Source organism: Sus scrofa, chromosome 10 (genome assembly GCF_054392235.1).
Source record: "Sus scrofa isolate SSC_HxYL_T2T_F1_AM1 chromosome 10, Sscrofa_HxYL_maternal_Yorkshire_Landrace_v2.0, whole genome shotgun sequence".
NCBI classification, from domain to species: Eukaryota; Metazoa; Chordata; class Mammalia; order Artiodactyla; family Suidae; genus Sus; species Sus scrofa.
The window spans coordinates 17,404,343-17,425,302 of record NC_139392.1 but is presented as its reverse complement, the minus strand read 5'-3'; the positions used below and the strand labels follow the sequence as shown (position 1 = coordinate 17,425,302).

General features: G+C 35.4%; 1 protein-coding gene across 21 annotated transcripts in view; it reads left to right on the top strand.

Annotated features, from left to right (window-relative positions):
* CDC42BPA (CDC42 binding protein kinase alpha) overlaps positions 1-20,960 on the top strand; it is a 290,122-nt gene that overhangs the window by 162,117 nt on the left and 107,045 nt on the right. For all 21 annotated transcript variants that reach the window (XM_021064440.2, XM_021064437.2, XM_021064439.2 and 18 more), the window contains 2 exons: positions 4,427-4,549; positions 11,701-11,834. In XM_021064440.2, the coding sequence (XP_020920099.1) occupies positions 4,427-4,549; positions 11,701-11,834 (257 nt within the window). The remainder of the gene's footprint in view (positions 1-4,426; positions 4,550-11,700; positions 11,835-20,960) is intronic.

The window sequence follows — 20,960 nt, the reverse complement described above, 5'->3', positions numbered from 1 at the left end:
TGATGCATGTATCTATCCAGAATCATTTGTATTTTGTCTGAAAAACTTCCTATAGTATTTCTTGAGATTGCATGTATTGTGTCTAATCTCCCACATGTGGTTTGTCTGACAGGTCGTTATTTTGCTTTCTTTTTTTTTTTTTTTTAGCCCTTGTGATTTTTATTAAGGAAGGTGATGAGATTATCATTAGAGGGATTAAGTAAGGTGGCAAGATTAGTGGGCAGGGTCAGGCATAGGCAATAATGAGATTATCATCTTAGTGATATCAAAGGGAGTATCCTTTGAACATAATGCAACTGTTTATAGAATAACATGGTTAATGCATAAGTCCTTCATCTTGTCTTTGAAGGAAACGCTGTACTTTAGAACTGAGTCCATAGATATTTGCCTTCTGCAGAGTTCTGCTGTTCGATGGTCTCCAACATCTTCCTCGTTTTTGTTTATTTGTTGCATAATTGCTTTCATTTTTTAAGAATATTTGCTGCGTTAGAATTCCAGCTTAGCAGTTTTTTCTTTTAATGCTCTGCAGATATTATCCCATTGTTTTCTCACTTCCATTATATCTGCGAAGCCAGTTGTGGATCTTGATCTCTTAAATGTACCTACCTCACCACCACCCCCATTCCCTGCCTGTTTCCCATAAGATTTTCTCCTTAACTCCCCTTTCAGAAAGTTTGGCTACCCTTTCAGAAAGTTTGGCTAGATCTGCCTGAGGATAGTTTTCTTTGTATTAGTGTGAAATCCTGTGTGGGATTCTCTGAGTTTCTGAAATCTTGATTAATATCTTTCATCAATTTTGGAAAATTCTAAGCTGTAATCTCTGTAGGTATTTCTTCTGCCCCATCCAGTAATATCCTCTCCTTCTGGGACTCCAGTTACTTGTATTTTAGACTGGGTCCCACATTTCTTTTATGTTCAGTCCTCTTTTCTCTGTTCTTAGTTTTTTTGTGTGCTTAATTTGGATATTTTCTATTGACTTGCCTCAGGTTCACCAGTGCTATCATCTGCTGTATGTGTTCAGATGTTAAGTCCATTCAGTGAGACTTAATTTCAGATATTGTCTCTTAATTCAGGAATATCATTGATTTATTCTTATAGTTTTCAATTCTCTATTGAAATTTCCCATCATTTTGCCTATTTTCTCCTCTGTTTTCTTTCACATATTGATAATAAATTAGTTATTTTAAAGTCCTGACTGCTAATTATATTAACACCTGAACCACCTGTGTGTCTCTATTTTTTATTTTTCTTCTGATTATTGATTGTATTTTTCTGCTTTCCCAAATGTCTCAATTTTTATTGTATGACAAATGCCATGAATAAAAGTAACAGAGAGGAGTTCTCCTGTGGCACAGTGGGTTGAGGATCTGGTGGTGTCACTGCAACAGCTCAGGTCCCTGCTGTGGCGCAGATTCTGTCTCTAGCCTGGGAACTACCGAGTGCTGTGGGCATGGCCAAACAAAGAAACCCATAGAGAGTAATGCTTATGTTATTGTCACTCTAGAGAGGGTTTCCCTTTTTTTATCCATTCAGGATTTGAACTAGGACAAGTCTGGGTTGCAGTTTTCATCAGTCTCAACCTACTTTTGGTTTCAAATGTCCTGAAGGGAGAACTAGCTGGAGTATGGTTGGGACTCACTCTCAAAACTGAGAGGGATTTATTTGTTCTGCCCTTTAGACTCCTACCCCCCTGCCACTTTCAAATTTGGCAGGTGTCTAGATGGGGAAATTGGTTCTTTATTTATAACAGGCTTTTTTTCCTCAGGGAAGACTTTGTCTCTGAAATACTCCAGCACTGTAGGAGATTGCAGTCTGACTTTTAGAACCTCCTTAACTTCCAGTGCAGTCCCAGGTACACTTTATCATGAGGATAACAGCATGATAAAATTTCGGGATCCTGAAATTTCCAAATTGTTCTACCAATCCCACCCATTCACCAGCAGTTGTAATTTTTTCCCCGTCATACTATCCCTCAATTTACCTGCTCCCAGAATTGGATAAGGTTCTGAGCAGCTGTCATGGCCCTTTCACCTCAGAATGGTTTACCCTACTTAGTTCCCTTTGCTTTCCCAAATACACGAGGTTTATAAAAATAGGATTTGTTCATATTACATAGATTATTTTTACTTTTTGCCACAGGAGTGATAGAGCAATGATCTGTTATTTCCTGCTCAAACCTATTTTGAATGAGAAATTCCTATGTCCCGGGTTTTTTTTTTTTTTTTGAATATTTTGAATTCTTTAATCTATTCCTTAGTATCGTTATATATGACTGGTGTCATTTGCACAAAAAATGTAAGATCATTGCTTTTTGGTATTAACGCCTGTTTTGTTTCCCACAATGGCATCGGTTAACATTTAAGCTGATTCATCTATTTTTCAGCTACTTACTGATCACTGATGAGACAGGAATTGTTGTGCACATCACTAGGGATATAGTAACGAAAAGAAAAAGAAAAAAATACTTCCAGGAGTTCCCGTCATGGTGCAGTGGAAACGAATCCGACTAGGAACCATGAGGTTGTGGGTTCGATTCTTGGCCTCGATTGGTTGGTTAAGGATCCGGCGTTGCAGTGAGCTGTGGTGTAGGTCACAGATGTGGCTCGGATCCCGAGTTGCTGTGGCTGTAGTCTAGGCCGGCAGCTATAGCTCCGATTGGACCCCTAGCCTGGGAACCTCCCTATGCCACAGGTGTGGCCCTACAAAGCAAAAGAAAGAAAGAAAGAAAAAAAAAAAAAAACTTCCTTTTGCAGTGCTCACATTCTACTTTGAGGAAATAGATGATAAATCAGATTCAAGGCAGGGTTATCAGCTCAGAATAAGGATGCTGGAGAATGTATTAGATTTTTGACAAGAAAAGAGAAGATGTGGAATGTTAAGTTTAGAGAAGAATAGATAGACTAGGGAAATATTTTAGGATTGCCAGTCATTGCCAAGCTGTTTAGACACGAATTTTAAATGTTTGCGCTTTCTTCATTCACTCTCTGCTACTGGGGTGAAAGCATAGAATAGGAGAGTAGGATTTAGCTAAGATTTGGGGCCTTCTAGGCTAGATGCAGTGGAGGAGAGAAGGCCAAAGAAGTTGAAGGTGTGTTTGCAAAGCAGTTTTGCTGACGGACCAAGGAATCTAACCTGGAGAAATAAGGAAAAAAGACTGAAAAATGTTAGGACTAGACAAATACCATATGATATCACTTATAACTGGAATCTAATATCCAGCACAAATGAACATCTCCTCAGAAAAGAAAATCATGGACTTGGAGAAGAGACTTGTGGTTGCCTGATGGGAGGGATCGGGAGCTTGGGCTTATCAGACACAACCTAGAATAGATTTATAAGGAGATCCTGCTGAATAGCATTGAGAACTATGTCTAGATATTCATGTCGCAACAGAAGAAAGGGTGGGGGAAAAAAACTGTAACTGCAATGTATACATCTAAGGATGACCTGACCCCCTTGCTGTACAGTGGGAAAATAATAAAAAAAAAAAAAATGTTAGGACTAGTGAATTGGTACTTTTGGTGGGAATGAAGAATTAAAGGAAGTGGTCCCTACAGTAAGTAAACTGTAAACATAAGAGAGACGTTTTACCTGAAATCAAGATTTTAGAGGCTATGGAGTTATTAGTAATGACACCATGTACAGTAACATTTCTCAATAGGTGAACTCCAAGCACTGGGGCATGGTGATTCTTTGATGTGAGGGACTGTTTCACATTCTATAAGATATGGATGTTTCTGGATCCCCAGATACTGTCCATCTGTAGCAGTCTCCTAGGACTGTGCCAGTACCACCCATTTCACCTGTCCTCCCATCCCTCTCTTCACTACCCCATACATGTAGACCCATTTCTTGGTTCACAGAAGGTAAGAAGCCTTGGTCTGGGGTATGACTGATAGATTTGGGGGTTGTGCTGGAGACACATCTACCAGCTAGGTTGTTTGGGGCTGCAAGTAATAGAATTCTTAAAATAATGCAGATTTCAGAGCTCTCTTAAAGAAGTCAGGAGTACACAGCTCCAGCACTTCTATGTATTATATATTAATGTCTCTAAACCTCCCTTCATACACCAGACTCATTTTTTTCATACATCATCTGATACATGTTTTTGGATTATTACATTGATGACGCCTTATGCTCGGATGAAAGGGGGCTGACTCACTGGCATAAGTGTATCAACAGTTTTAAAACTGAAAATCCCACACATTAGAAGGTAGATTGTTTCTAACTTATAATTTTAATGACATCCATGGAGTTTTGTGATTTAATTTTAATGTGTTTACGTGCTTTTTGTCAATGGGTAGATGTTTTGATCAGTAGAATTAAAAAACAGTTTCTCTAGAAAGATATATATTGCTATTAGTTTTTAAAATGTAGAGTAAGGGCATGTTTCTCATTCTTTCTTTTATTCTTTTTTTTTTTCAAGAGTCAACACAGACTGTCCAGGCTCTGCAGTATTCAACTGTTGATGGTCCACTAACAGCAAGCAAAGATTTAGAAATAAAAAACTTAAAAGAAGAAATTGAAAAACTAAGGAAACAAGTAAGAGGTAAATTTCTGTGATTTATTATTTATTCAGTGTAGTAGATATTTTTAAATGTTTTATTTACACACAAAACATTTATTGAGTACCTGCATGTGTTATTTGATGTGAGCTATATGCCAGTGAAGGAAAAGCAAATAAGTATGGTTTCTTCTTTCAAGAAGCTCATGTTTTGGTTGTGGAAAAGATAAACAGGTAGTTCTTTGCAATATGTGTGAAAAATCCAGAAGAAAAATGATCATAGGTACATGGAGAGTACACAAGAGGCGCACCTAACCCAGATTTAAACTTACAAAGATGACTTTAGTGGATGACCTATTAGTTTGGGATATTTTGTTGAAATTTATCTGGTAAAGCATTTATCTGAGTAGTTCATTTTTCAGTGTATTGCTGAGATTAATTAAAATTAATTTTGACAACTGTTAATATGCTTATTGTATCCATTCATTCAACAAATAATACCTACTGTGTATCAGGTATTGTTTTATGTTCTTGAGATGTAGTACTAAACAAAATAACAAAAATCTTTGTCCTTGCTGGGGTGGAGGGCAAACAACAGACATAAAACAATAACTATGTAACTTTGTAAATGATACATACAGTATGTTAAAGGGTGATAATTACTTACAAGTAGAGCAGAATAAGGAGAATAGGTCAGAAGTGTAAGATGAGGAATTTTATAATTTTAAATAGAGTGGTCCAGGTGTAAGCCTCATGGAGAAGGTTATATGTGAGCAGAAAATTAGAGAACGTAAGGAAGGCGCTTTTACCCTGGGCTTAGCCTTGCAGTTACATGTGACACAAGTTTCAAACAGAAGGACCAATTTTTGATTGAGAAGTTTGTTTTTCTAACATAAAGCTTCATGAAATGCTTGTATATTTTGGAGAATAATCCCTTTTCAGTTGCTTCATTTACAAAGATTTTTTCCCATTCTGTGGGTTGTCTTTTCTTTCTTTCTTTTTTTAAATTGTTTTCTTTGGTGTGCAAAGCTTTTTTTTAAAAAAGTTAATTAGGTCCCATTTGTTTATTTTCATTTTTATTTTCATTCCTCTAGGATGTGGATCCAAAAAGATACTATTGTGGGAGTTCCTGTTGTGGCTCAGCGATATTGAATCCGTCTAGTATCCATTAGGACACGGGTTCGATCCCTGGCCCTGCTCAGTGGGTTAAGGATCTGTCATTGCCATGATCTGTGGTGTAGGTTGCAGAAGTGGCTGAGATTTGGTGTTGCTGTGGCTGTGGTGTTGGCTGGCAGCAGCAGCTGCAGTTCCGATTAGACCCCTATGTTAGGAACCTCCATATGCTGCGGCTGCAGCCCTAAAGAGCAAACAAACAAAAACCCCAAAAAGATATTGTTGCAATTTATAATGTCAAAGAGTACTCTGCCTGTGTTCTCCTCTAGGAGTTCTATAGTTCTATTAGGTCTTTAATCCATTTTGAGTTTGCTGTTCTATTAAGTGCACCTCTTCCTAAGAAAGGTCTCTTTATTATGTTTCTGTAATTTTATCTTTCTAAGTATAAGTTAGATTAGGAGTATGATAAGCAGAATCATTTACTTTGCTTTGATACCAACAATAAAATATCACTGGCACTGGATGTATTCGAGTCTTTGGCGTTAAAAAAAATCAGTGGAACACAAGACAGCTAAGATAGTTAGTGATTTATCTTCAAAGAGGTAATATGGATTTGGAAAATGTATTCATACAAATCTATCTCACTTATAAATTCTAGGAGGCTTTTTTTGTTTTATGTTTTGTTTGTTTTTAAGGTTGCTTGGAATTTTCTGTGCTCACTTTCATGCATCTCCAAATAGAACAATTTTCTTTTTACCTTTCTGATCTGGATGCTTTTTGTTTTCTTATTGCACCAGCTAGAACGTACAGTATTATGCTGCAAAAGAGTGGTGAGAATGGACATCCTGTCTTTCTTTCCTATCTTAGGAGGAAAGCATTGTTTCACATATAAGTGTAATATTAGCTATAGGATCTTTATAGTTCTTTATCAATTTAAAACCTCTCTTCTCTTTCTATATTTCTAAGGGTTTTTTAAATCATGAATAGATATTGGATTTTGTCAAATATTTTTTTCTGCATTGATTGTTAATGAACATGTGTTTTTTTTTCCTTTACTCATTAATATGGTGGATTAAATGGGTTAATTTTGACGTATTGAACTAGCTCTACATTCCTAGAACATGTACATCCCTCGTCATGATGTATAATTATTTTTATGTTTTATTGAATTCTATTTCCAGTATTTTGTTTAAAAATTTTTGAATCTATATACATTAGAGATATTAGTCTTTTTTTTTTTTCTCTTTTTGTGGTACTGCCTTTTGAGTTTTAGTTTATATTTTTTCTTTTGTGTTTTGTTCTTTTAATGAGATATGATTGACATGTAACTTTAGTTTCAGATACACAATATAATGATTCATTGTTTGTATATATTGTGAAATAATCACCTTAGTAAGTCTAGTGAACTTTTATTACCACACATAGTTACAAATTTTTTTTAAATTTTTTGTCTTTTTGCCATTTCTTGGGCCGCTCCCGCGGCATATGGAGGTTCCCAGGCTAGGGGTCGAATTGGAGCTGTAGCCACCGGCCTACATCACAGCCACAGCAACGCGGGATCCGAGCCACGTCTGCAGCCTACACCACAGCTCACAGCAACGCCAGATCCTCAACCCACTGAGCAAGGGCAGGGATCAAACCCACAACCTCATGGTTCCTAGTTGGATTCGTTAACTACTGCGCCATGATGGGAACTCCACAATTTTTTTTTTTTGTGATGAGGACTTCTAAGAGCTATTCTCTTAGCAACTTTAAAATTTACAACACAGTAATTAACTGTAGCCACCATGTTGTACGTTACATCTTCAGTAATTATTTATTACATAACTTGAAGTTTGTATCCTTTGACCATCTTCATTTCTTAACCCACCCAGTACTCCCTACTTCTTGCAACCACCAATATTTTCTTTATGAGATTTGTTGTTTTTAGAGTTCACATATAAGTGACAGCATACAGTATTTGTCGTTCTCTAATTTATTTCACTGAGTGAGTATAATGCCCTCAAGGTCTAATCTGTGTTGTCACAAATGCCAAGAATATCCTCATTCTTACTGCTGAAAAGTATTCCATTGCATATATACCCATTTTCTTTATTTATTCATCTATCAGTGGATACTTAGGTTGTTTCCATGTCTTGGCTACTGTATAAAAATGCTGCAGTGAACATGGGGGTGCATATATCATTTCAGGTTAGTATTTTTGTTTCATTCTGTTAAATACCCAGAAGTGGGAATTGCTGGATCATATGGTAGTTCTGTTTTTATCTTTTGAGGACTCACCATATTGTTTTCCACAGCAGCTCCACCAGTTTACATTCCTACCCACAGTGAGCAAACATCCCTGTTTATCCACATCTTTGCCAACACTTGTTATTTCTTACCTTTGGGATGACAGCCATTCTAACAGGTGTGAGATGTTCCATTGTGGTTTTGATTTACGTTTCCCTGATAATTAATGATGTTGATCACTTTTTTCACATATCTGTTGGCCATCTCTATGTCTCCTTGAGAATAATGGCATATTCAGCAACTCTGCCCATTGTTTTTATGGGATTGTTTCTTTGCCATTGAGTTTCTGTGTTCTGTATATATTTTCTATATTAACCTATTAATCTTAAGAAGTAAAAGTCAATTATTTTACCAGCAAAAATGTGTTTATTAAGGAATAGCAGAGAATTGCAGTTTGGAGCAAGCAAGCCTCAGTTAAAACCATAGGCAAGTCCAACAAATAAAGGAGAGGAACATTATTTTATAGAGAAAAACAAGGAAGTTGGGAAGGGTTGTTTTAAATGAAAGTCCATTGGAGAATTCAGGGTGACACTGGCTGAGTTCCTGGGGTAGGAGATTCGATATACATCTTTCCTATTGGGGCCTATAGTCGATGATTCTTCTGTTGGGGTCTATAATTGACAGTTCTTCCTGTTATTGATGTAGAGAGTTGCTGTGTGAGAGTTTTCTCTTCTGGCCTCCGAACATCATTTTAGTGAGGCTTCTCTTTATTAACTTCGACAGACACCTTCTCAGATGTGCAATTTACGGATATTTTCCCCCATTCCATATTTGGCTTTTAATTTTGTTTATGGTTTTCTCTGCTAGGCAGACTTTTTTTAGTTTGGTACATTCCCATTTGTTGACTTTTGCTTTTGTTCTTCCTTGCCTGGCTGTGGTAGCAGTGTAATGCTGGCCTTTAAAATGAGTCTATGAGGATTCTCTCTAATTGTATTTTTTGGAAGAGTTTGAGAAGGACTGGCATTAATTCTTTTTAGATGTCTGATACAGTTCACCACCAGTAAACCAATTGGGTCCTGGTGTTTTCATTGGTGGGTGGATTTTGATTACTGATTCGGTATCCTTATTCTTTTTATGGTTCCTTGAAGTGTAATGTTAGGTGTTTGAGGGTTTTTTGTTTTTTTGTTTGTTTGTTTGTTTTGGCAAGAAACAGATTTATTAGGACAGAACACTTGTGAGAGATGCAAGCGGGCAGGCAAGGAAGCTCTGCTGAGATTTTTTTTTTTTTTATTTTTTGTCTTTTTGCCATTTCTTGGGCCGCTCCCGCGGCATATGGAGGTTCCCAGGCCTAGGGGTCGAATCGGAGCTGTAGCTGCTGGCCTACGCCAGAGCCACAGCAACACGGGATCTGAGCCACGTCTGCAACCTACACCATAGCTCATGGCAACAGATCCTTAACCCACTGAGCAAGGCCAGGGATCGAACCCGCAACCTCATGGTTCCTAGTCGGATTTGCTAACCACTGCGCCACGATGGGAACTCCCCCTTGTTCTCTTTTGGTTTCCATTTGCCTGGAATGTCTTTTTCCATCTCTTTAATCTGTAGCTCAGAAGCAGCATATAGTTGAGCATTTTTTTTTTAAATCCATTCAGCTACTTGATGTCTTTATTGGAGAACTTAATACATTTATATTTAAAGTAACTGTTGACAGATAATGAATTTACTATTGTCGTCTTACTGTTTTTTGGCTGATTTATAGTTCCTTTGTTCCTTTCTTCCTTGTGTATCTACTGAAGGTCTTTGCTTTGTGGTTACCGTGGGGCTTTGATTCCCTTCTTTCTTTTTTGCTGGGCATAGGAGCCTGGTTTGATAGTACTTTTGTTGTTGTTTATTTGTTTAGGTTTTGTGTGTTTTATTTATTTATTTTGCTTTTTAGGGCCACACATGTGGCATATGGAAGTTCCCAGGCTAGGGGTCAAATGGGAGCTGCAGTTGTTGGCCTATACTACAGCCACAGCAATGCAGGATCTGAGCCATGTCTCTGACCTACACTGCAGCTTATGACAGTGCTGGATTCTTAACCTACTGACCGAGCCCAGGGATGGTACCTGCATCCTCATGGATGTTAGAGTAAATTAATTTATTTAAGGAATCTAGAACCAGCTAGTGTGTAATACATGAATGAATTCAAGTGGCTTTTTGACTACAAGACTTGTCTATGCAGGAGTTCCCATCGTGGTGCAGTGGAAACAAATCCGACTAAGAACTATGAGATTGTGAGTTGGATCCCTGGCCTCACTCAGTGGGTTGGGGATCTGGCGGTGCCTTGAGTTGTGGTGTAGGTTGCAGACACGGCTCAGATCTGGTGTTGCTGTGGCTCTGACATAGGCAACAGCTCTGGTTAAACCCCTAGCCTGGGAACCTCCGTATGCCACAGGTGCAGACCTCAAAAGACAAAAAACAAACAAACAAACAAAAAAACCCCCAAAACAAAGACTTTTCTGTACAAATAAAATGGTCTTTTCTCCAGGACTAGCATATTATAACCACTTCTTTATTTATTGAAAACATCAAACTCAACAATGTGCAGTGCCTTGTGCATTCGTTCCCAGCCTTTAATTTGCAAGGATATTGTTAAAATATAAATTCTGATTGATTAGGTCTGGAATGGCACCTGAGATTCTACATTTCTAACAAGCTCCTAGAGGATGCTAATGCTTCTTGTCTGGGGATGACAGAGTAACAAGTTTGTAAAAAATAGAAAATATTCAGAAAGAATTAATCATGCATGTATTTAAATGTCTCTATTTTCCCTGATGCTAGCTCTTTAATTTGCTAGTTTGCTTTAGATGCTGGGAGTAATTCATATCAATTCATTAAAATTTTCTTTAGGTTTATGTTAAAATTAATTATTTCATTTTAAAGAACTCTTTTGAACTGAAAATGTTATATATATTTAGTTACATTACTTTTTGAGTTGAAGAGGTTGATGTAAGAATTGGTGGCTCTAGTTAGCTACGATGCTCATTTAGTAGTGTGACCTTAGGCAAGTTACTTAACTCCTTGAGCCTATTTCAAACATTTGCTTTTAGAAATCAGAGTTTAGGAGTTCCCATTGTGGCACAGTGGAACTGAATCCAACTAGTAACCATGAGGTTGTGGGTTTAATCCCTGGCCTTGCTCAGTGGGTTAAGGATCTGGTGTTGCTGTGAGCTGTGGTGTCGGTTGCAGACATGGCTCGGATCCTATGCTGCTGTGGCTGTGGTGTAGGCCGGCAGTTGTAGCTCTCATTCAACCCCTCCCTAGCCTGGGAACCTCCATATGCCGCAGGTAGGGGCCTAAAAAGTAAAAAAAGAAAAAAAGGAAGAACAAAAGAAATCCGTGTTTATTCTTCACATCACCACTTAGAGAAACTAGGTTGGGTGATCTGGAACCACAATATTAGAAGCAAAACCATCACACAGTAATTTGAGTAATATCAGCAAAAGTATGCTAACAAACCATAGAGGAAAACCTGTCTGTTTTGTTTATTTGATTGGTTTTGTTCTTTTTTGGTTAGTTTTAAGTTTTTAATTGGTTCTGATTTTGGAAATATGGTCTTTTTTTAATAGATGTATGAGGCATTTTTGCACATAGATTTTATGCAAAAGCCTTGCTCATAAATTTTGCTCTTCACACTGGTATTACCTATTCACCATCTTTATAGTGATCTGATAAGCAGAGTTAATTGTCAATGGTATGTGGTATCGGTACAAAAATCAAAAAAATTTTTAAATTTAGTTGTTTTAAACCTTGGTTTTGAGTATTTGTTTTTATGCAAATAGTAAAAGAAGCATTGTTTTTCCTCTTTTTAGAATCAAGTCACTTGGAACAGCAACTTGAAGAAGCTAATTCTGTGAGGCGAGAACTAGATGATGCTTTTAGACAAATCAAGGCTTATGAAAAACAAATCAAAACATTACAACAAGAAAGGGAAGAATTAAATAAGGTAATAATATATAGATAGATTGTTAAAGCCTTTTCTGAATTCTTAGTCTTGTTTAATTTGTATACTGAAAGCCTTCAGAATGAATTACAATAATGTATAGTATATTTTATCTGTAAGAAGTTGGTTTAAAAATATAAGGGTTTTTTTGGTGTATATCATTTGATGAATGGTTGATAATGAAGAAACTTTTATATTTTTGAGGCTTACAAGGTTCAGAATCTTTTGTTCTTTTGGAGAGTTAATCAAAGGACTTGATTAAAAGAAAATATTATTGGGATTCCTCTTGAGGTGCAGGGGGTTAAGGATCTGGCGTTGTCCCTGAAGTGACTTGGGTCACTGCTCTGCTGTGGGTTTGATCCCTGGACCACGGACGTGGCAAAAAAATAAAAAAATAAATGTTATTGGAGAAGAAATACTCCGAAGAAGTGAGAGAAGAGTAAAAATCTATTTAGTGTCTATGAAAAAATTAAAAATACAGGCATATTTTTATTGTGGCTTGCTAATATGAACATTCTTAGAAGATTATGATAGAACTTTTTTAAATTCTTTAATCTGTATTTTAATATTAATACTAAATATTAGCATAAATAATATTTAATATTATTTAATAATACTGTATTTTTAATGTCAGTTTATCTTTCAAAGTATGGATGAATAAGTTAAAGATATTTTCATAAGAACTTTGTGAACACTTAGTTATTACAAACATCAACAAAATTAATAGCTAAGACACCGTAGCACAATCTAATAGGGTATATAATATTCAAGCACTAAAGAAAAATACTTGACTTAAATGAAAAACAACATTAATAAATGTTAGTTAACATTAACAAATTTTAAAATGTTGGAATTAATACTAGCCAATGCAGAAAAGAAACAGGCAGTTTATGGCATGGTATAAATTATATTCAATGATACTCTGTACAATTCATTGATAATATAGATAAAATCCTTCAGGGAAGACTTATAAGTCTTGCTTCTTATAAAGAAATAGAGGTAATTAAAAAATAAAGAAAATAGCTTTTTGCTGATGATATTAATCAAAAAGACTAATAGAAAAAGCTATAAAGGTCGAATTGAATTAGATTAGTGTATTTTTACTTTTTTCTTGATGTACATTCAAGCAGTGTTATTTATAAATTTGGTTATATGCAGGGCCAATTTAGTAATATTTGGGATTTATAACAGATATCCTATTTGTTTTAATTCTGTTATTGTATTAGTGGTTACTATTAGGTATTTAAAGGTAGGATTATGCAGCCAAACTTAGTTGACATAGTAAGGATGAGCATCTAATATCTAGATTCATAGTAACAGGTATTTTGCCAATTTTTGTTAAGTTTTCATGTTAGAAATCCTTCTAGTATATTTCGAGAAGAGGGTAGTACTGAAATGAAACAAATTATATTGATAAAGAATTTTATGTTGTTTGCCTAAAATCCTATAGGCAGCAAATATTATTTTTAAGATATTTTTTCATATGATGCACATGAAAATAAATGTAACATTATATAAGTTTTGATGGAAATAATGGGCCTAACATCTGACTTAAGAAATAGAACATTGGAGTTCCCATCGTGGCTCAGTGGTTAACGAATCCAACTAGGAACCATGAGATTGCGGGTTCCATCCCTGGCCTTGCTAGTGGGTTAAGGATCCGGCATTGCCCTGAGCTGTGGTGTAGGTTGCAGATGCGGCTTGGATCCCGCGTTGCCGTGGCTCTGGCGTTGGCAGGCAGCTACAGCTCCGATTCGACCCCTAGCCTGGGAACCTCCATATGCCACGGGAGCGGCCCTAGAAAAGGCAAAAAGACAAAAAAAAAAAAAAAAAAAAAGAAATAGAACATTACCAATTTTGTGGCATAGCCCTGGGTAGTCATTTTCTATTCCTTTCTCCCCACTTCCCTGACAGTGGTAATCACTGTTCTGAATTTTATATTCATCATTCCAGTAAAAAACTGTTCATCACATATTAGCATATCTCTAAATAGTATATTAGTTTTTCTTATTTTGAGCTTTATAAAATGGTATATGCAATCTCTTGCAATTACTTTCATTACTCAACGTTATATATATGTCTAAGATTCATCTGTATAACTATACATCATTCATTTAGTTGCTATAAAATACATTATGTCGACACCCACAATTTATTTATCTAATTTTTTGTTTGTAGACATTTATGTTGCTTATAATTGATAGCTTCTATAAATGATACTGCTATGAACATTCTTGAACATATATCCTGATACATACACGTGCACATGCACACAAACACAAATAGAATAATTGGGTCATATTCAGTGCAAATATTTTATCTTTTATGATAATATCAAATCATTTTACAGTGATTGTATCAGTTTATACTCCCATCAGTAGTGTATAAGAGTTTTTATACTCAACAGTATTTCATATTACTAGGTATTTTGTTTTTGGCCAACCTAATGTAAATTGATATTTTAAGTCTAAAGTGATGTTTTAGTATGGTCTTAATTTGCATTTCTCTAATTGTTAATGAGGTTGAGTTATATTTATACATGTCTATCATTTCTATTACTTCTTTTGTGAAATGCCTCTTAATATCCTCTGTACATTTTTCTGTTGGGTTATTTGTCTTTTCCTTATTAGTTCGTAAGAATTCTTGAAATTTTCTGGACATCCTAATCTTTTGTGAATTCTGTATGTTACAGATAGCTCCCAGTTAGTGGCTTGTCTTTTCACTTTCTTTATGGGCTCTTTTGATTAACAAAAGTTTTTAGTCTTAATGTAGTCAAATTCATTAATCTTTATCTTTATGGTTATTGCATTTGCTGGCTTATATATAAGACGTCTGAGGTAAAAAACAGTTCTCCTAAGTTTTTACCTTGAAGTTTGATCTTTCACATTTATATTTTTAATGCATCACAAATTTATTTTTGTGTATCATATAAGAACCAATTTCACTTTTTCCCATATAGCTAGCCAGTTATTCATTTCCTAAATAGGCCCTCCTTTCCCAGTAATGTGCCATGTCACCTCTGTAATATATTAAATTTTTTTTAAATTTTTTTATTATTTCCCCGATAGTTTTTTTTCTACTGTACAGCATGGTGACCCAGTTACACATACATGTATACATTCTTTTTTCTCCCATTATCATGCTCCACCATAAGTGACTACACCTAGTTCTCAGTGCTACACAGCAGGACGTCATTGATAATCCATTCCAGAAGCAATAGTTTGCATCTCTTTAACCCCAAGCTCCCAATCATCCCACTCCTTCCCTCTCCCACTTGGCAACCACAAGTCTATTCTCCAAGTTCATGATTTTCTTTTCTGTGGAAAGGTTCATTTGTGCCATATATTAGATTCCAGATATAAGTGATATCATATGGTATCATATATTAAATTTCCATTTACATATGGGTCTTTGTCTCAGCTGTGGTGGAATTTTGATGAAAATTACATTGTATCTATGGACCAGTTTCAGGAGAATTGATATCATTACATTGCATCTTTAAGTCCTTATCCGTATTTATTAATGTCATTGTAAATGCACTCAAGATTTCTGGAGTAAGGCAGATGACTACAATTTACATATAGCAAAAAAATAACCACATAGCTTCCCTGTACACCTTTAGGGCAACACAGTGAGAGCTGGCTGAATAAAACCCTGCTCATATGCAATCTGTATGGTAGAGGAGGAACCCCGAAAAAATGAATCAGGGTGTTTATATACCAGAGAGAGGCAGATGCTTCTCGCTTCCCCCTGTGTTTACCCACCTTTCTGAGAGTTATCTTGGAAACTTAAGGATCTAGGCCCTTTTGGAATACAAATACTACATCACTGGAGTTCCTGCTGTGGTGCACCGGGCTCTGTGGCATCTCTGGAACCCTAGTAGACGGGTTCCATTCCTCCTGGCCGGACATAGTGAGTTAAGGATCCTGCCTTGCTGGCGTAGGTTGCAGCTGCGTCTTGGTTCTAGTCCCTGGTGCAAGAACCCCATATGCCAGGACAGCTAAAAAATTAAAAAACAAAAACAATACAAGTACGTTCAGAATGGATAAGCAATGAGGTCCTGCTGTATAGCACAGGGAACTATATCTAATCACTTGTGTTAGAACATGATAGAAGATTTTGTGATGGAACATGATGGAGGATAATACGAGAAAAATAAAAAATATATATGTATGGCTGGATCACTTTGCTGTACAGTAGAAACTGACAGAACACTATAAATCAACTATAATGGAAAAAATAAAAATCATTAAAAAATAAAAAATTTGAGGGGATGAATGTATCATGCTATACAGCAGCAGTTGGCACAACATTGTAAATCAACTATAATAAAAATAAATAAACAAACCAAAAAACCAAATATGAAACTCCAGTGGAAAGAAAAGTCGGAGTCTCCGGCTTTATAGAGAGAGTATGGTCCTTGGCCTAGGCTCTTATTTCTCTTTTTGCCCCTCCTTGAATTGTAAACATGTAAATCCAGAAGTTAAATATCTTTGAAGTTTTCTCACTATCTTAATAAGTCATAAATTAGTATAAGAGCCTTGCTTTTAGCCTAGGTCCCAAGTTTCAGTAAAGTTTTCTTAGCGAGAACTATCTGTACAATATATAAAAATTATTTTCTATACAACCCCACAGTCTTTTTATCCAAAAACATAATATATCCATGTATCTTTAAAGTATTTTAAAATGTTTCTCCATAAAATTTTATACAGGTCTTATTTACCTTTCTTTAAATTTATTATTCTGTGTTTTCATATTTTAAATGATATCTTTAAAAATTATATTTTCTTACTGATTCTGTTCTAGGAACATTTCTAAATTCTTGTAATATATTTGAGATTCTTTAAGATTTCATGAAATCATGATAGTTTTGTTTCTTTGTCTTTTTTTAACTTTTCTTTCTTTCCTTGTCTTACTGTATAAACTAGGACCTTTAATACAATGTTGAATAGAAGTGATGATAGCAGGCATCCCTATCTTATTCCTAATTTCAAAGAAAATACCTTTAATATTTCATCGTAAATAACAATATTTTCTGTAAATTTTTGGTAAATACTTTATCAGGTATCTTCTATTCTTATTTTACTAATCATTTTTATCAAGAATGGATATTGAATTTATTAAATGTGCTTTTCTGCAGAGTATTGCAGCAAATTTCTAGGAATTTGTTATTATCTATTATTGAAATTATATAATTATTTTCTTTTAATAAACTTTACATTTATAGATTTTTTTTCTAGTGTTAAGCCACTTCTGCATTTCTAGGTTAAAAGTCAATGGCCCATAAATAATAATGTGATAGTGTAGGTTACACTTATGTAGTATCTCTTCTAGTAGCACTGTTTTAAATGCTTTACATAGATTATTTAATCTTTCAAAGAATTCTGTGATTTAGGTAGTTGTAGTAGTAATAGTAGTAGTATTTTCATTTTGTAAATGGTAATACTGCACACAGAAATTAAGTACATTTGGAGTTCCTGTCGTGGCTCAGTGGTTAACGAATCCGATTAGGAACCATGAGGCTGCGGGTTTGATACCTGGCTTTGCTTAGTGGGTTAAGGATCTGGTGTTGCTGTGAGCTTTGGTGTAGGTCGCAGACACAGCTTGGATCTTGCATTGCTGTGGCTCTGGTGTAGGCTGGCGGCTACAGCTCCAATTCGACCCCTAGCCTGGAAACCTACATATGCCACAGATGTGGCCCTAGAAAAGGCAAAAAGACAAAAAAAATAAAAATTAAAGAAATTAAAAAAAAAGGACGGCTCGGATCCTGCATTGCTGTGGCTCTGGCGTAGGCCGGTGGCTACAGCTCCGATTGGACCCCTAGCCTGGGAACCTCCATATGCCGTGGGAGCAGCCCAAGAAATAGCAAAAAGACAAAAAAAAAAAAAAAAAAAGAAATTAAGTACATTTGCTGAAGATTGTAGAGGTAAAAGGTGGAGGAATTGGAATTTCACCACAGGAAATCTAGTTCTAGAGTTCACCTTTATCCACTTTATATGCCCCTGAACTGCTTTGCTAATGTCTTTTTTTTTTTTTTTTTTTTTTTAGGACTTTTTTGTTTTGTTTTCTTCAATAAGAATGACTTGTAATTGTTTTCTTATCTTTCCCAGTCTTTCTTTGATCTCAAGATTATACTGATCTCATAGAATGAGCTGAGTAGCACTGCCTCTTTTTTTGTTCTCTAGAAGTTTGTGTAAGAGGAGCATTGTGTTCCTTGAAACTTTGGAGGAGAATCATCTGTAAAACCTTCTGAGCCTAGAGATTCTTTCCCACTGTAGGGATAGCGGAAGTTTGTTAGCTATTGGTTGTTACTTTTTATTGTTATAGGACTATTTAGACATTCCATTTCTTCTTGAAACAGTTTTGATAAATTGTATTTTTGGAGGAATTTGTTCATTTCATAAGTTGAAAAATTTATTGGCTTGAAATTTTTACTGCATTATTTTATCTTTGAATTCTCCTAGTGTTTGAGTTACAACCTCTCTTTCTTAATGTTATTTCTTTGTACATTTACTCTTGCTCCCTTGTTTGACCTTGCCATCTATTGGGTAAGATCAAAGAACCAGCTTTTGGCTTTATCTTCATTATTTTCATGTTTCTTTTTCATTAATTTATGCTCTTTATTATCATATCATACTGGGGGGGGAGGGTTAATGGGTTGTTCTATCTCTAACTTTTTATGTGGAATTTCATTGAATTTCAACTTTTTCTTTAGTTTCAATGTAAGTATTTCAGGCTATAAATTTCCCCCATGCATGATACCTTTTACTGCATTACCAAGTTTTAGTATATACCAAACATTTTTATTGCTTTTTTTGTATTTAAAAACTTTTAGGTCTAAATATTTTAATATCCTTTATAATTTTTCTCCTTGACCAGTGAGTTATAATGGAATATAGCCTTTTTATTTTTTATTTCTATTTTAATGGTAATGTTATTAAAGAACTGGATCTGTGTAATACCTACTTTGAAATCTGAGATTATTACATGGCCTAAACTGTTTCACTTTTAAATATTCAATATATGCTTGAGAAAAATGTGTTTCCCAGTTTGGGGTGCAAGCTTCTGTATATGAAGGTTGTTAATTAAGCTTTTCAGATATTCTTTATATTCACTATTTTTTAATTGCTTGTTTCATCTATTAGTGATTAAGAAATTAGAATTTCTCATTATGATGATGTATTTACCGGTTTTTCTATGAAATTATGGCCTTTTTTCTAATACATTCTGAGTCTGTATTATGGAATGCACAAAAATTTAGAGTAGCTTTCTTTCTATTGAATAAATTTTTATCATTGTGTGCAGTAATAATGCTTTTTCTATTTAAGTTGAGATTTGGTTTAACAAACTGCCTTTAACAGGTGAACTTAACCTTTTATACTTATTAATCTACCGAAATGTTCTACCACTTTACTTTTTGCCTTCTCTTTGTCATATTTTTCTCTGTTTATCTTTGTCTCCTTTCTTGATCTTTTTTTTTTAATTGTGGCAAAATACATACAACCTAGAATTTACTACCCTAACCATTTTACATTCAGTAATGTAAAGTCCCTTCACATTATTGTGAAACCAATCTCCAGAATTCTTTTTATATTGCAAAAACTGGAGTTCCTGTTGTGGCGCAGTGGTTAATGAATCTGACTAGGAACCATGAGGTTGCAGGTTCGATCCCTGGCCCTGCTCGGTGGGTTGGGGATCTGGCGTTGCCGTGAACTGTGGTGTAGGCTGCAGACACAGCTCGGATCCTGCATTGCTGTGGCTCTGGCGTAGGCTGGTGGCTACAGCTCCAATTAGACCCCCAGCCTGGGAACTTCCACATGCCGCAGGAACAGCTCTAGAAAAGGCAAAAAGACCAAAAAATAAAAATAAAAAAATAAAAATATATTGCAAAAACTGTAATTGATTTTTAATTAAGGTTTTTGTTTTCTTGTTCCCATTTTACTCACTGCTCATTCTAGCAGTTTACTAGAATTGTGTTTTATCATGCATATTCAACAAAGCCTAATTTAATGTCTAAGCTACTGTTCTCCACAGTTGTTTTTGGTCTTCACTTAAAAGCAGCCTTTGTTGGCATTCCCATCATGGCTCAATGGGTTAAGAGCCCACATAGTGTCCATACTACAATTTTTTATACAAGTTTATTTATGTTCATATCTTTGTTTACCAATTTCTTAGCCCTCCACTTCTCTTTCATTAGACAATCCTTCTAAAATCACTTTTCTTTTCCTCAGATAAATGTTTAAATGTTCCTTTAGTGCAGTTCTGACTGTGGTAAGCGCTGACATTTTTTGTTTGTATGAATCTCATTATTTTTTGAGCCTTATACTTGAAAAGTAATTTTTATGGGTGTTCAGTTTTAATTATTTTCTCATCTCTTTCCAAAGACTTTCCTCTGCCACTATTGTTACTTCTTAGATGTCTGCTCTAATTATCTTTTTTTTTCTTTTGGAGATGTGAAATAGGTTGTCTCTTTTTTCCTCTGATTTCTTTAAAAAAAATTTTTATTTGATCTTACATATTTTATTTTTAAAGTATCTGGTTTGAATTTCTTTTTATTTTTCTTACTTTAAAGATAGAGCATCTATATTTGTAGATGGTGGTTTTTTTTTTTTTTTTGTCTTTTGTCTTTTTGTTGTTGTTGTTGTTGTTGTTGTTGTTGCTATTTCTTGGGCCGCTCCCGCGGCATATGGAGGTTCCCAGGCTAGGGGTCGAATCGGAGCTGTAGCCACCAGCCTACGCCAGAGCCACAGCAACACGGGATCCGAGCCACGTCTGCAACCTACACCACAGCTCACGGCAACGCCGGATCGTTAACCCACTGAGCAAGGGCAGGGACCGAACCCGCAACCTCATGGTTCCTAGTCGGATTCGTTAACCACTGCGCCACGACGGGAACTCCTGTAGATTGTGTTTTTAATTTTACTGCTTATTTTTTATTTCTAAATGTTCTATGAAATTGTTTTTTTAAATCTGCCTGATCATTTTTAATAGTCTTTTTTTATCATTTTTCCCATTTTTATGATTTCCTTTTATTTCTTCAAATGTTTCATATATAGCAGTTTTATCAGTATCTGATAATTCTAATATCCCAAATAAAAATTGAGTTTATTTTTGTTGTTTATGTTTTTT